The sequence below is a fragment of the Sminthopsis crassicaudata genome, chromosome 2 (genome assembly GCF_048593235.1).
Source record: "Sminthopsis crassicaudata isolate SCR6 chromosome 2, ASM4859323v1, whole genome shotgun sequence".
Classification (NCBI taxonomy): domain Eukaryota; kingdom Metazoa; phylum Chordata; class Mammalia; order Dasyuromorphia; family Dasyuridae; genus Sminthopsis; species Sminthopsis crassicaudata.
This window is the reverse complement of record NC_133618.1, coordinates 330,573,023-330,588,584: the sequence shown is the minus strand read 5'-3', so window position 1 is coordinate 330,588,584 and position 15,562 is coordinate 330,573,023. Positions and strand designations below refer to the sequence as shown.

General features: G+C 36.2%; 2 protein-coding genes across 2 annotated transcripts in view; one reads left to right on the top strand and one right to left on the bottom strand.

Annotated features, from left to right (window-relative positions):
- The window catches only part of MTHFD1 (methylenetetrahydrofolate dehydrogenase, cyclohydrolase and formyltetrahydrofolate synthetase 1), a 56,159-nt gene extending 49,078 nt beyond the window's left edge, over positions 1-7,081 (bottom strand). Inside the window, exon 1 of the mRNA XM_074290353.1 lies at positions 6,703-7,081. Coding sequence (XP_074146454.1) covers positions 6,703-6,743 — 41 coding nt within the window. The 5' untranslated portion in view covers positions 6,744-7,081. The remainder of the gene's footprint in view (positions 1-6,702) is intronic.
- A 6,716-nt stretch (positions 7,082-13,797) lies between these two features.
- LOC141556356 (coiled-coil domain-containing protein 170-like) overlaps positions 13,798-15,562 on the top strand; it is a 30,487-nt gene continuing 28,722 nt past the window's right edge. Inside the window, exons 1-2 of the mRNA XM_074290352.1 lie at positions 13,798-14,071; positions 15,198-15,381. Coding sequence (XP_074146453.1) covers positions 15,235-15,381 — 147 coding nt within the window. The 5' untranslated portion in view covers positions 13,798-14,071; positions 15,198-15,234. The remainder of the gene's footprint in view (positions 14,072-15,197; positions 15,382-15,562) is intronic.

Genomic DNA, 15,562 nt, shown 5'->3' with positions numbered 1-15,562 from the left:
GCACTGGCTCACCATCTCTTTAACAATTATGGAAAGCCATATGCTAGATAAATTTAAGATAATCTTGATAGAGAATGCATATGACAGGAAGAAAGCAGTACAACTATGCTACTTACAACTCTGTTTTGACAAATACCTTACCATTGACAATTTCTACTACTTACAACTCTGTTTTGTCAAATATCTTGCTATTGATAATTTCTGTTACGATAGATATCTTGTTACTGCTAGTTAAGGAGTTAATGTAACACTAGTCTAAACAGTATATAAACCCTGACGCTCAGATTAATAAATGAAGATCGCAAAGCCTATCTTCCACCTGGCCTCAGATATTCATTCACACTCTTGGTATTCCTACTCTTAATAACTGTTTTAGGGTACAAAATCCCTTTCAGGATTTAGTTGGGTACCCCAACCTCATGGAGTGTTCTCTGGGTAATTCTGAATTCCACTAAGAAACTTGTTTTTTCCATCATTAGTAAAACTTCTTTCTATGCTCTCAACTCTATTTCATATTTACTATTCCTGAAGTCTATTGTATTTCTTCATTTTGCCAAAGAGAATAGCCACTGTGAATTCTTCACATGACTAAACCATAATATTTGGTTCTCAATCAGATATTACCTGAAATAAGACAAATATTTTTACTGGTCTTGGGATTAAGGGGTGCTAACTTCCTGATCAAAAGCTGGTAAGGTAACAGATCAAAGTGCAAACAACACAACTCTTTTTTTTTTTCTTTTTTCTTTCTTTCCTATTGCAATCAAATGAATCTCAGCCAACTGAAACTTGGTTTTCATGAACCTGGAATTTAGTTCTTTATTTTTCTGGTCAGTTTTGTTGAACAAACTGCAAACAGGCAGGACAGGTGGCATTTCAGTAAAAATACAGATACAAATAACATATATAATTAACCACTTTGAGTATTTGTTTTTCCTGTATTTAAAATGAATACTAATCTTTTTTGCAATGCAGTCTTATTATTTCTTTGTATTTCTACTCCATTTTATCTGGATAATATTAGGAATTCTGATTCTCAACTGAAGGGGCCTGAAGTATCTAGAGTAAAGTTCATTTTAAACAATTCACTTTACATCTATGCCTTCTGGAAATCTCATTTGTAAAAACAGGTTCTTTCTTTGGTTATGAGAAACACTAGAATAGAATACTGTGCCAACATTCTAAAAACAAAACAAAACAAAAACAAAAACCAAACTCTTATTAAAAAAAAAAAAAAAGGACATTTTAAGAACTTTGCATAAATTTGAGCCTAAAGTTAAAAACACTTCACATCCAATCAGATAAATTAGGATAGGAACACTGATTTAGAGCTAGAATTACTCACGAGTTCAAAGGGCAAAAGCAGCAACAAAGAACCTAGTTAAATGAATTACAGAGTTGGAATGGACCAGAGAGGTCACCCTATAATTCTACACAAAGTATGAATCCTATCCAGAAAAATCTCAATAGGTCATCCAACTTTCACCAAAAGATTTCCAGTCCTGAGGAATTCACTGTAAGTTGGACATCCTATTTTTAGAAGGTTTTAATTTCGCTCACATAGAGCTAAAACTTGGCTAGGTCTTGAAAAGTAACTAAAGTAATTATGCTCTTAGCTAGGGATTATATAAAAACTTCTGATTTAAAAGTGGAACCCTGGATACCAATACAAATACACAATCAGTGTTTATGGAATCGATTGCAAAATTTACCTCTTTCAAATCTATTCTTTATGTTGCCAAGAATTTTGGGGTTGGTTTTTTTTTTTTGGGCGGGGAGCCAGTAATAATAGTAAATAACTGCACCATAATTTACATAATAGAGAACCTGAGAAGAAAAGCTATACAAGTAAATAAGATCACTTTGTGAGACATTCTATAGATAAGTAAAAAAAAAAAAAAAAAGCTGTCTGTTAAAAATGCAAATGTCCAAAACAGAATTTTGAAACTTTCCATCCTGACAGTAATAGTTAATAGTTTGCCACTGTCATTCTAATATTCATGACCCAATACTCCTACTTGAAATACAGTAAAATTGACTTAGTTTCTTTTGCAAAGGTAGAGTTCATGACATTATTTTTCTTTCTTTCTTTTTTGTTGAGGCAACTGGGGTTAAGTGACTTGTCCAGGGTCACACAGCTAGGAAGTGTTAAGTGTCTGAGGCAGAATTTGAATTCAGGTCAAGGTTGGCATTCTATCCACTTCACCATCTAGCTGACCCCAATACTCTTTTTTAGAAATCTTTTTGTTCATTCTAACTCTTCACCTCTTACAGCTGATTCCACAATCCAATTCTGCCTAAAAATAATATAAAATATAATAATAAAACAGAAACATATATAAATAGAAGCCACTGACTGTGACACCATCTGGTGTTCAATGAAGTGCAAATATATATATATATATATATATATATATATATAAACTTTAGTTATTCTAGTTGAAAAATACATATAGTTATCAAAACCCAAAATTAACTAAAGAAGTTTCCCAAACTAAGTCCACATTGTAGAAAAAACTATCTCTTAGTCTGCTTCTGTAATATGACAGAAAAGTTTTAAAATACTGATCAATAAAATAAAGAATTGGCAATTAATGAAATATTTTCCTTGTATGTTGATCCAGCAATATCACTATTAGGTCTATATTCCAAAGAGATCATAAAAAAATGAAAAAGGATCCACATGTACAAAAATCCATATGTATAAAAATGTACAAAAAATACACATCTCTTTGTGGTTGCAAAGGATTGGAAACTGAGAAGATGCCCATCAATTGGGGAATGGCTGAACAAATTATGGTGTATGAATGTAATAGAATACTATGTTCCATAAGAAATGATGAGCAGATTTCAGAAAAACCTGGAAAGACATGAATTAATGCTTAGTGAAGTGAAAAGAAACAGATCATTGCATATAATAAGAGCAACATTGTAGGTATAATCAACTTTGATAAGTCTTTGTTCTTCTCAGTAATATAATGATCTTAAAGATAATTCCAAAATGCACATCCAGAGAAAAAAAAAATTAAAAATAAAATTATAAAAGTAAATAATAAAAACTAACCAATTTACTCAGAAATGGATATTTTGTAACTTTTCACTCCCAAATTAACAAAAATGCCTAAATTCTCTGACACCATATAAAAGACCAACTACTAAGGTCAAATGAGCTAGTATTTTACATTCTGACTTATAATATCTCCAAGTGCTTTTAAAATAAATCTCCTCAGCATAAAGGCAGATACTCCGGTATCTGCCACGTTGGTTTTTTAATGTATGGTACAGAAATGGTGAGGAGATCACCATCTAATAAAAAAGCTGGAGAGATCTCTAGAGCGAGGCAAAGTTCATAGTACATTCTCGAGAGAAGGGTGTCCCACCCCTTTGAGCAGACAAAGGGAGGAAGCGCCTCCTGTGGGCATGATTAGCACCTTTAATTCCTAACGTAAATACCCCCTCCCACCACTGATCCTCATCCTCATTGGCTGAGAGTCTTACATTCTAAAAGCGAGATCTACCCACGAAATTCATCTTGACCAATAAGTACATAGTTGCCCATATTTGACTGAAATAAGGGAGGAAATGATGTCATGGGAGTATAGCAAGAAGGGGACTCAAGTATGCCCTTGAATCAATGCTCAAAGTCCTACAAAGTCCTACTCCAAGTCTGAAGTAGATAAAGCCTTACTCGATTTTCACAACTGTCTTGAAAGATCTCACCTCATTCATTAAGGAAAAGCTTTGAATGTTATGAAGTATAAATTAATGACTTTTCAGTTTCACAGTGAGAGCTGGCATCACCTGCAGGTTTTGTTTCTGATCACTAGCAGGGTTAAAGGTATTCTAGTTTGCTGTACTATCTATCAGCTCATACTTTAGCTATAAAGCTATATCAAATTGTAAATACTCTGAATTCAGTTGCTGAGTGACCCAGTGGCTAGAGACAGATCTAGAATAAGAAAAACCTGAGTTCTAATCAAGTCTTAGACACTCATCAGCTGTGTGATGCTGGGCACCTCACTTAATCAACCTTGGCTTTAATTTCCTCCAATATAAAATGAGAACATCTATCTTCCAAGGTTCTTTTGAGATTAATTAAATGAGATAATTGTCAAGTTCTTTATAATACTATGGGATAAGTAGGTGCTCAATAAATTTTTTTTTTTATTACAGATTCAGTCTCTAGACACCCTAAAATGATATCAAATTGTTTAAACTTCATCCACAAAGCATTTCAAATAACTCTCAATCCAACTAAGTGAGAAGGAATTTGAAGAAAAAGATCTAATCCAACAAGTATATCTGCAGTTAAAGATAGGCAAGCCAAAGGTTAAAGGTTACTTATGCAATATTAAGTTAACACTCTTAGTTTTTCTAAATTAAATTGTCTATCCCTATGACTCCCCCCCCCCCCCCCTTTGATGCAGAAATCTAATAGTAACTATGTCTTAGTTTCGGCCACTGATAAAAGGCACATGGAATTAAAAACTACATTAAGGAATCTTGAAGATCAAAAAAAGTTAGGGACAATGATGGTGAAAGTACTATCTTGGTATATAGCAATTAAAACACAGTTTAATTGCATTTTCCACAGTATTTGGTATTATACCAGTTAGATAAGGCATTGATAAAGCTGTAACATATTTTGAAGCCCAATAGGACTTATGAAAATTGTTCTCAGCAAATTCAACCATAAGACCATTGAACAATATCTACTTAAAGGGAAGGGATGTTATTTAGTGGAAGAGTTTTAGGGAGATAGGCAACTGGGGTTAAGTGACTTTGCCACAAAGATAATAAGTATCTGAGGCTGAATTTGAACTCAGGTCTTCCTGACTCCAAGGCTCTATGCATTAAGTTCCAATGATATTTAAGACTTTAGTTTAAAGTCATAAAATTGATTTTCATATGATTAGCAAAAATCAGCCTCATTAATTTACAGTAACATTTCATACACCAAACCTTCATTTTTCTCCTATTAAGTTTCCATTTAGGGAATTATTTAAACCTTTCATTGCTGATCAGCAACTCTGAAACCAATAAACAGGGATCAACAGGGATCTCCAGTCTGTTTTCTTATCTATTTGTAAGAACATGGAAGAAGTTGAAAATATTGGTCAAAACGAAACCTGGAACATTATGTATGAAGAATTACTCATGAGAGGGAAACAAAATATGATACAAAAAGGTAGGGTGCTGATTTGGTGATTTGAAAAGTAAGAAGAAAATAGCTTTTTGTTAGTAATAGTTTTCAGGTAGAAGAGGGGACCTAGAATGTGAGAAATATACCTGGCTTTTAGATTTGAGATCTATTGCCTGCCAGAAATCAGTGTAAGGTCTTAACATTCACAATTAAATATCTATTTGACTTGGGAGAGAAATGAGTTATTGCTTGCTTCAGTCTGGCTTTGATTTGCAACCCTGGGGGAAGTTTGATGAGAGCCATGGAAAAGTTCTTTATACTTTTAGGAAAAGGGGGGAAAGAGATTGTAGGATATAATTCAACTCAATCTAATCAGAATAAATACAAATGCAAAAACAATACTGAAATTCTGACATCATGAGAATCATTAAGGAAGAGGCAGTTCATATTACCTTTGGCAAGAACAATTTTCTGTCGTGCTTTTTCATATATCAGGTCTTAGCCTTTCTGTATGTCCATTGCTCCTAGTACTGCTTTTTATGGCCAAGCAGAATAAATTTATCCCTTTGAACATCACAACCTTCCAACTGATTTAATTCAACTCAACAAGCTTTTATTATGTGCCCACTATGTATATAAAGAGGGGAAAAAAAGTAGTCCTAGGCCTTAGCTACATCGTTTGTCGCCTTTTCTCCCTTCTAAGTTTTCAGTCCAAAAGAAACTGGAATTTCTTTATGCTAACCAGCTACGTCTAATACATCCGGATTACATTTTTTGCTTCAGTTATAAACCCCTCAAGCATGGTTTGGGAGCAACTATGCTATCAGTTACATTCTTACCACACTAAGAACAGGTTTCGTGGTACTTTGCTACTTAAAAAGTGGATCAGTTATTAAGTGACAGACAAGGTCAAGAGTCCCAGAAGCAGGTTTCGAAAAGCACAAATCTTCCTACCCCCAACTTCAACCTTCACATCTACAATAATGCATTAAAGCATTCCCCTAGCAATCCAACCCTCAGGGATATAACCCGTGGAGAGAAAATATAAGGCATGATTCTAAGATAAGTTTCTGACAATCACATCTCCACAGGTGGACGTCGGGACTATGGCAGATTTTTACCATTCCCCAGGTTCAGAAGAACAGCAACAACGAAAATGACTATGGGCCGTCTTCAGTATTGGGGAAGGGAAAGAGGCGTAAAATCGCCCTTTTTTATTCCCCTTAAGTACTAGGAGTGCTCCCGGAGCACTCCCTGGATTCCAGACAGTACAGATAGAGGGGTAATCCCCGAGAAGTGAATTAACAACCTGACGATCCTCACCTCTAAGGCGAAGATTTTATTAAAGGGCAACTCATCGCCCAGGGCACCGAGGGTGTGTCCCACTACCTGGGGGAGGGAGGGGACAGGAAAACAGATCCTAAGGGGAATCCTTGTTACCCGGGACCACCTCTGGAAACACCCTGATCATGTTCCTACGGGGCCCCGGACAACTCACTTTCCTTCCCACAGTCCCGCAGCCCAACCCTGCCCCCAAGCTGGAAGGTCCTGTGGCTTACGCGGAGACCACCTTCCCGTTGAGAATTTCTGCTGGTGCCATTGCTCGTCTCTGTCCACAGCCCTCTTTCGGTCCCTCAGTCCTCCAGCTGCAAGACACTCTCGATCGGCGCAGGACCAACAGACCCCACGTGCTGGCCACCAAAAGGTTTGATATCTACTGCGCAGGCGCTAGACCCCAGAGTGCTCGCGCGCGCGGTAAATCGACCGAGAGGCGGGGATGGGGTCGGGTGGGAAGAGAAAAGCAGTGGCGAAGAGACGGACAAGAAAGAGGAAACCACCAGTTATTGGCTGGAGGGAGCGTGATATTCAGAATACGTCATTTTAGCGGGAGGAGGAGGGTAAAGGACTCCACAGACCAGAGAGTGTTCTAGCTCTCCCTCGAATCTAGCCAATCAGGAGCCGTAGGGAAGGGGCGGAAAGGAACGCAGGATTGGTTGGGGGTGGGTTCCTTGGGGAGAGGCGGAGTGCGTGTTGTGCGTACGTCCGTATATCCGGGGGAAGAGAGTGAGCAGTCTGGACTTTGGGTGCCCGCTAGCTGACTCTTGGCTAACCTTCTTCTATAGCGGCGTTGGCGCTCAACTACGGGAGCGCGAAAGGAACAAATGTGGCTATTGCCCCGTCGCTCCCAGGTTTGGTTTGCAGAAGCAGTCCTGTCAGGAAAACCCCGTGGACTTTGTCTCTGATTGCTGAGAAAACGTTCACCTTCACCTGGAGGTTGTTGCAACGGGCGATATAACGCGCCGCTAAACTGACCCAAGGATCTGTTCAGAACTGCGACAGGCCTTTTCCTATGTATCATTAGTGGAGGAGGAAGGCCGGTTATTTCCTATACAAAACAAAACAAAAACTAGGTTCCCTGATTCCGCAAACTCTAGCATTAGAATGTAGGTCTCCAGATTTACACACACATTCCAGATCAGGATTAGGGAGAGAAAACGGGATAGCTAGAGACATTGTATTGTAATAGTAACAGAGCTGTCACACCCTTTTTACAAATGAGGAAACCAAGGACCAAAGTGGAAACAGTTGCAGGATTGCAGCTTCAGCTTCCACCGCAGGAATAATCTTCTAACAAGGGTATGAGATGAAATTCACACCCAGCTCTTCCGGACTCCACGCGGGGCACTTAATAACACTACTAGACAGCAAGTAGATTTGGAGTTAGAAGACTGGAATTAGAAAGTAGATCTTGCAAGGCATAGTGAGGGCAGGGTATTGGAAATGGGTCTTCAAAGTTCTTTCCAGACAGAAGTAGAATTGTGTGATCTCAATGCAGAGAAAATAGTGAGTCATGAACCTTTTAAGTTTTACTGTAGATTTTTGCAATGATAGTTGCTTTAAAAAATATTCCCAAATATACTGTTAAATAATGCTTATCGTTGGACGAGTTGCTTACCCTGTGCTTCACCATGCCCTTTATATGTTAACGTATATAAGATTAGCAAGTTGGGATATAGTATCTCTGAAGTTATTCCAGCTAAAATGTGGTTATGTTATTGCTAATAAGGTGTGGCACTGGAGTCATGAAGACCTGAGTTCAAATGTGACCACCAGACTCTTACTATGTGATTCTGGGCAAATCTCTTAACCTCGTTTTCCTCATCTGGAGTGGCTATTTAGAGAATAAAACATGAACTCCTCTGACTGATTTTTGGGTAGACGTTCACCACCTAGCCTCACTCTATGTAGTTTCATTCCCATTGTACATTTCTCCCCCATCACACTCTACAATCCAATCAACATGGCACCCCTAGCTGTTCCTTATTCTATTTCTCATCTTTGTGTCTTTGGTGTTGTTTGGTTATTGTCTTTCATGTCTGTCATTTTTATGACATCACTATATGAGTCAAGTTACATTTTTCCAATAGACCAATATAAACTCAAAATGTTGGGCACAAATAGTCACACAAATAGTCCATATGAACATTTTGTAGTGGTCCTCAAACTTTTAAAATAGGAGGCCGGTTCACCGTCCCTCAGACTGTGGGAGGGCTGGACTATAGTAAAAACAAAACCTCACACTCTGTCTCTGCCCCTCAGCCCATTTGCCAAAACCCAGCCCACATAAAAGTCCTCAGCAGGCCACATCTGGCCCACAGGCTGTAGTTTGAGAACCCCTGATTTAGGGTGTATTCCCTAATTTGTGCATCTCACACTTCTTTTGAGCTACTTCAATTCTGCATTCCTCATAGAGCTCAGCATCTTCTTTGATGAGGGCATACAAGCTGGGTGGTGCTATGCAGACCTATGCCAGTATCTCCCATGTCACACAATTCCAAAATCCTTGAGAGTATCCTTGTATCACTTCTGGCCACCATGTAAGCACTTGCCTTGTATGAGTTCTTTATAAAATAGTCTTTTATGAAAGCAATATATATTTAGCATTTGAATGATAGCCCATTGGAATTGTGTTCTCTGCAGTAGTTTGAATGCTAAGCAATTTAGTTTGAGAAAGGATCTCAGTGGATAGCTTATTCTGCCAGCTGATCTTCAGAATCTTCCTAAGACGATTCAAATGGAAGTGATTCAGTTTCCTGGCATGGTGCTAATATTCTCTCTAGGTTTCACAGGCACACAGCAATAAAATCAGCACAAGGGCTCTGCAGACCTTCAGTTAGTAGTCAGTTTAACATCTCTTCTCTCACACTTTCCTTTGGAGACTATCAAACACTGAGTTAGTTCTGGAAATGCATGTGTCAAGACGCATTATCAATGTGTATATCCCTGGAAAGTGTACTACTAAGGTAAGTGAATTTTTCCACATTATTCAAAACTACTCCATTTGCTTTGTGCCTTTGTACTGTCCACAACCACTTCCTAATATATACTCCTTATGCCTCAAAGAGTCCTATTAATTTAAGACTGGGCTCAAAAACCACCTTCTACATGAACCCTTCCTTATTTCTGCTTCCCCAACTACTAATATATTGTCTTCCTAGTTATCTTGTATTTAACTACTTTCATTTTTTAAATATTTATTCCACAAATAACTCTATATGTGCCTGTTGTTTCCCTTATTGAAAGAGTTGTATACTCTTTGTGAGTGTTGTTCATTCTGTATATTTCTATCCCTAGCAGGTAAAAGGCACTTACTTAATACTTACTGACTGATTAATGAAAAACTGATTTGTAGTAATTCACAGGAGATTTAAAAAAAAAAAAAAAAGAACAGATCACCTTTCACAGGGTTGAAAAGAGGAAAAGGATGAATTATAGTACCTTGAATATAAGTACTGCAAATAAAATTCAAGCTATTGATGAGATGGGAGAGCTTTGAGTTCTTCAAATAATAACAAAATTCTTATGGGCAAATGACAAGAATGTCAAGGGAATTAATGAAAAAAATTATGAAGATCTCTTAAGTACATAAGAATTCAGTAATTATCAAGAAATTCTGTTATTAAATTGAAAATTAGAAGAATAAATTAGATGATGAAAATTTAGAACCAAATGAACACAAAAGTCTAACATTCAACCCCCCCCCCCAACATATTATTAGGGGAATTACTAGGGGAACAAAAGTAGTTAAATACAACTCCTTATGCAACAACAACAACAAAAAAAAACTGATGGAAAAATTGGATTGTGGTTTAATAGAAAATGTAATTAAATCAATATCTGGGAGTATATGGATTGGTTCCAGCCATGCTTTACTGAAGTCCCTAGCCTCGCTCACTAGATGAAATGTCACCCAGAGCAGAAATAAGTCCCATTATGACTATACCCACTGTGCTGATTAGTTGCTGTTAAAAATTGCTCACCACATCTGAGACTGGCTTCAGTTATGCTCAACTTTAATTTTCAACAATCTCACTAACTGTAAATGATGGTGAGTAGAAAGTAGTTTCTAATCAAGCCATTCTCCAACTGATAATAGTCAAAGGAAATGAATAGACAATTTTCAGATGATGAAATTGAAACCATTTCTCGTCATATGAAAGAGTGTTCCAAATCATTATTGATCAGAGAAATGCAAATTAAGACAACTCTGAGATACCACTACACACCTGTCAGACTGGCTAAGATGACAGGAAAAGATAATGACAAATGTTGGAGGGGATGTGAGTAAACTGGGACACTGATACATTGATGGTGGAGTTGTGAATGAATCCAACCATTCTGGAGAGCAATTTGGAACTATACTTAAAAAGTTATCAAACTGTGTATACCCTTTGGTCCAAAAGTGTTACTACTGGGCTTATATCCCAAAGAGATATTAAAGAAAGAAAATGTACAAAAATGTTTGTGGCTGCCCTTTTCATAGTGGCTAGAAACTGGAAATTGAATGGATGTTCATCAGTTGGAGAATGGCTGAGTAAATTGTGGCATATGAAGGTTGTGGAATATTATTGTTCTGTAAGAAATGACCAGTAGGATGAATACAGAGAGGCTTGTAGAGACTTACATGAAACGATGCTAAGTGAAATGAGCAGAACCAGGAGATCATTATATACTTCAACAATAATACTATATGAGGATCAGTTCTGATGGAAGTGGCTATCTTGAGCAATGAGAGGATCCAAAATCAGTTCCAATTGATCAGTGATGAACAGAATCAGCTACACCTAGTGAAAGAACACTGGGAAATGAGTATAGCATGTACACTGTTTCTGTTATTGTTAGCTTACATTTTTTGTTTTTCTTCCCAGGTTATTTTTACTTTCTTTCTAAATCTGATTTTTCTTTTGCAACAAAATAACTGTATAAATATGTATACTTATATTTTATTTAACATATACTTTAACATGTATGGGACTGCCTGCCATTTAGGGGAGGGAAGAGGGAAGTAGGGGAAAAATTGGAACAAATTTTTGCAAGGGTCAATGTTGAAAAATTACCCATGCATATATTTTGTTAATAAAAAGGTAAAATAAAAAAAAAAGAAAGTGATTTCTACAACGTCATGTTAGGCAGTCATTCAGTCAAACAAGCACTTATTAAGTATCTGTATTAAGCACTGATATAAAGAAAGGCAAAAGACAATCCCAAGGTGTTCACAATTATTTGGAAGAGATAATATGCAATGCCTCTTTAATTTATACTGTACATATGTCATTTGTACAATCAATAGAAGGAGGTCATTAGAATTAAGGGGTATCTGGAAAGGGAGATTAAGAAAGGTTTTCTATAGAAGTTGAAATTTTAGTTGAGACTTGAAGGAAGCCAGGGAAAATAGAGAGGAAAAGAATTATAGGCTTAGGAGATGGCCAGTGAAAATGCTGTATTTTGGGAGATGAACTGATTAGGATAGTATCTGTGTCAGAGGAGAGTCGGGTATTTAAGAGAGATGTTCCAATGGTAGAATTGACAAGTTGTGGCAAATGATTGGATGTGGGAGTATGGGTGAGAATGAATTAGGACCTAGGTTCAAAACAGGATGACTTAGAAGGATGGTGGTATCCTTGATAGTATCTTTATTTCTTTTAATTGTTGAATAGTAGTTAAATATAGTTTTGTGATTCTTAAATGTAAGTATAAATGTAAAGTATATTATTGATTATACTTTGTGATATAATCATATTTGAACATATATGAATATATATGATATAGTCTTTACTTTATCATAGGACTTGAGAGGGGAGAGATAACGAATTTAGTTTTGGACATAGGACAGACAGTTTGATATAGCCAATAGATAGTTGAGTCTGGAATTTAGGAGAGAAGTTGTAGATGGCCTTCTTAAAGAAATTAGCTACAAAAGAGAGGAGTGAATCATGATATTAGCTAGGGGAGTGGATTTATCAGGGCACCATCATCAGGCTTCTGTGTCTGAAGGGGACAAAAGAGCCATACCTGGTAGACCAAAAATTTGGAACTTTGTTGCTCAGAGAGTCAGATCTGAGATGAATATGAAATATTTGTTGATCAGTTCCATAGTTAGCTTTATCTCCTGGGGAAAAATTAATCACTATGTCATTGTTTCATATTTTAAATATCTGTTAATGCTCAATTTTGAATCTTTTTAATTCATTTTTAAGCATTTGCTTTGTGATAGAAAAAAGCAGTAGCTGTCTTATACTTACTTGATAATGACTTCTTACATTGAGTAACTTTTCTAGATGGAATCCTGTTAATTCCTTTTTGGGAAACTCTAGATATGAGACATAACTAAGGTTCAAAATTTTTTTTCAAGTTGAGGGCATAATTGAGCCACAGAGAATAACAATGGACTTACTTTTCTCTCTTCTAGGCTCAGATCAGACCCCTCAAAAAACAGGACCAAAAAAGCAATTACATACTAATATCTACTAATTAAAAGAGAGTACCAAATAGCTTCAGAACTCTTAGTTACAACAGATAATGTTGGTACGTTCTTGTCAATTCATGAGCTTGTTATTTTTAAAAATTTTTTAAATTTTTTTTTTTTTGTCATTTGGTAAATCATGGAAGGGTGAGTGCTTAAGTTTTTATTTTATTTTATTTATTAGTTGTTTTCTAAAGGAAAAATATCTTTTATAAGGAAGAAAGATCCAAACCACAATTTTTACTTTTCCTTGTGTTTTGAATTTTAGTGGGTCAGTTAGATGATTTTTTTTTGAGAAGCAATTTATTGAAACTACCTAGAATTTTAATTTGCTACATAAAAAGCCAATTATTTCTGAGTGATATTCTTTTCATCTTTCAAAATTGAAGTTCTATCTCTTCTATGAAAACTTCCTTGATCCCCCCCCCACTAAATTGATATAATCTTTTTCTTAACAATTTTGTTTTTAACTCTCTTTGACACGTTATACTATGTATTACAGCCATTTGTGTCTCTTATTCCCCTTAGTTTAATTGCAAGCCCCTTGAGGGCAAGGATAGTTAAGTATAGAAATTGAACCTAGAAGAGATTTCAAATATATTTTACTCTATACTACTCATTTTACAAATGAAAAAAAAACCTCAAATAAAAAAAGAGATGAACTGATTTGTTTATGTCCACTTAAATAATCATGATTCATAACTTGAATCCAGAGCCTTATTATTTTACTTAATTCTGGATCCCCAGCCACATAGTAGGCAATTAATGAGTATCAGTTGAATTGAATTGATTTGAAATCACGGCAAGTGTTGCTGACCTTTGATCCTTATGATGTCATCACTCAGCAACCACTTCTTTGAAATGTCAACATTCTATAGGCATAGCAGTGCAGCCGTTTAATAAGGCTGGAGACTGTTCTTAGATCTGCATTTTTCTACTTTACCTGATATGGTAAAAACTTCTGAATTCAATTATTTTCTACATAAAGTGTATTCTTCTACTTTCAGGTCTTTACAACTTGTAAGACTACTTTGGAAAAAGGTAGAAGAGACATATTACCATCAAGATCACGGGAGGGTGATCTGATCTCCAAGCAGCTTTCTGTTTTATACTTCCTATAACTGGTGAGTATTGTAAACTTTATATTTGGAAAGCTTCCAAAAAATATTCAGTTAATATTTAGTGCCAATTTCATAGTGCTAGTTTTTGGAGACAGGATGAAAATCTGCCAAATAGGACAACTGAATTATATTGGGACTTTTCTGATATATTAAACATGTTCTAGGGAACAAAATTCCAGTTTAGATTGTATAATCCCCAGATTGGATTATACATTTTTCCCTTCTCATCCAGAAAATTTTAATGCCTTTGTTCTCAGGAATTGGTTAATTAGAGTAAAGACATAAATGACTGATTGTTATTTCTTACAAATGGCACTTGTTTTAGCTATAGAAGCTTATCCTTATTTAATAGGCACCTTTTGTTTTGACCAGAAACTGAAGATCTTCTCTTCCCAGACTGATTTTTTTTTGTGAAGGCATACTAAGCTCTCTCCCCTCATTTTTTTTGCCTCAATTCTTACCTATCCTTAATTATTGAATAGGTGTTGGCCTCAGACAAACTGAAACCTGGTAAAGACCTTAGCTTAAAAAGACCCAAGGTCTCCCACTGCATCAGGAACCATTATCAGATACCTAGACCCATGTCTTGCCAACAGATTCCAATGACTGTAGGAGAGAGTGGAACTGCTGACTTTGTACAGCTCTGCCTCACTTAAATCTATTTCACTTGCAAGTCAAGATATCACCTTCTTGTCACTAGTCCTTCTTGAGAACAAAGGATATGTTCTTGAGAACACAGTCAATGCCTATAACAGAATTCTACAGTTAATATAATAATTTAATGTATAAAAATTCATGTATTGTGTTGCTTATATTATACACATTTATATGTAGTTAGCTATGTAGCCCAGTATGTATATATATAAATAATATACTCATACGTGTGCATATAAACACAAATTACTGCAAAAGTTATAATCTAAAAACTGTGTTTTGATGATCTCTTTAGAAAATAAAGTCCATCTTCTTGGCCTAAGCATCACAGGTAGCACAGTTCAGCTGGGATAGCTCCTGTGAGAATGTGCTGAATAGTGAGAAAGAGAGTGCAACGGAACTTCTCTGAAGACATTGCTACTGAGTAGCTGGACCTTGTGGCTCCTCATCACTGATATATTTTGTCTCCTTACAGAACCACCTGAATCACCAGAAAATCTGCTATCTCGAGCATGGCAGATCCTCACCAGTTTTTAAGTCAATCCGATTCAGGGAAATCTGTTGCTAGTAGAAGCAAAGCACTACTTGATACTATGATGTCAAAAGTCAGATATCCATCATCTCACACATCTCGAAAAAACAGCGCAGTGATGGGTCAGGTACTCTGATATTTTTAATGCCTATTTTCCACATCCTTACAAAATATAACATTGTGTGGTAGTTTTCTACAAATTTGATTCCGGGTTTTAACCTATGTTCTCATTGAAAAAGAAAAAAGTGTTCTATTGAATGTCCATCTCCCCATAATTGGTGTGACTGTGTATTTTACAACTACTTTTC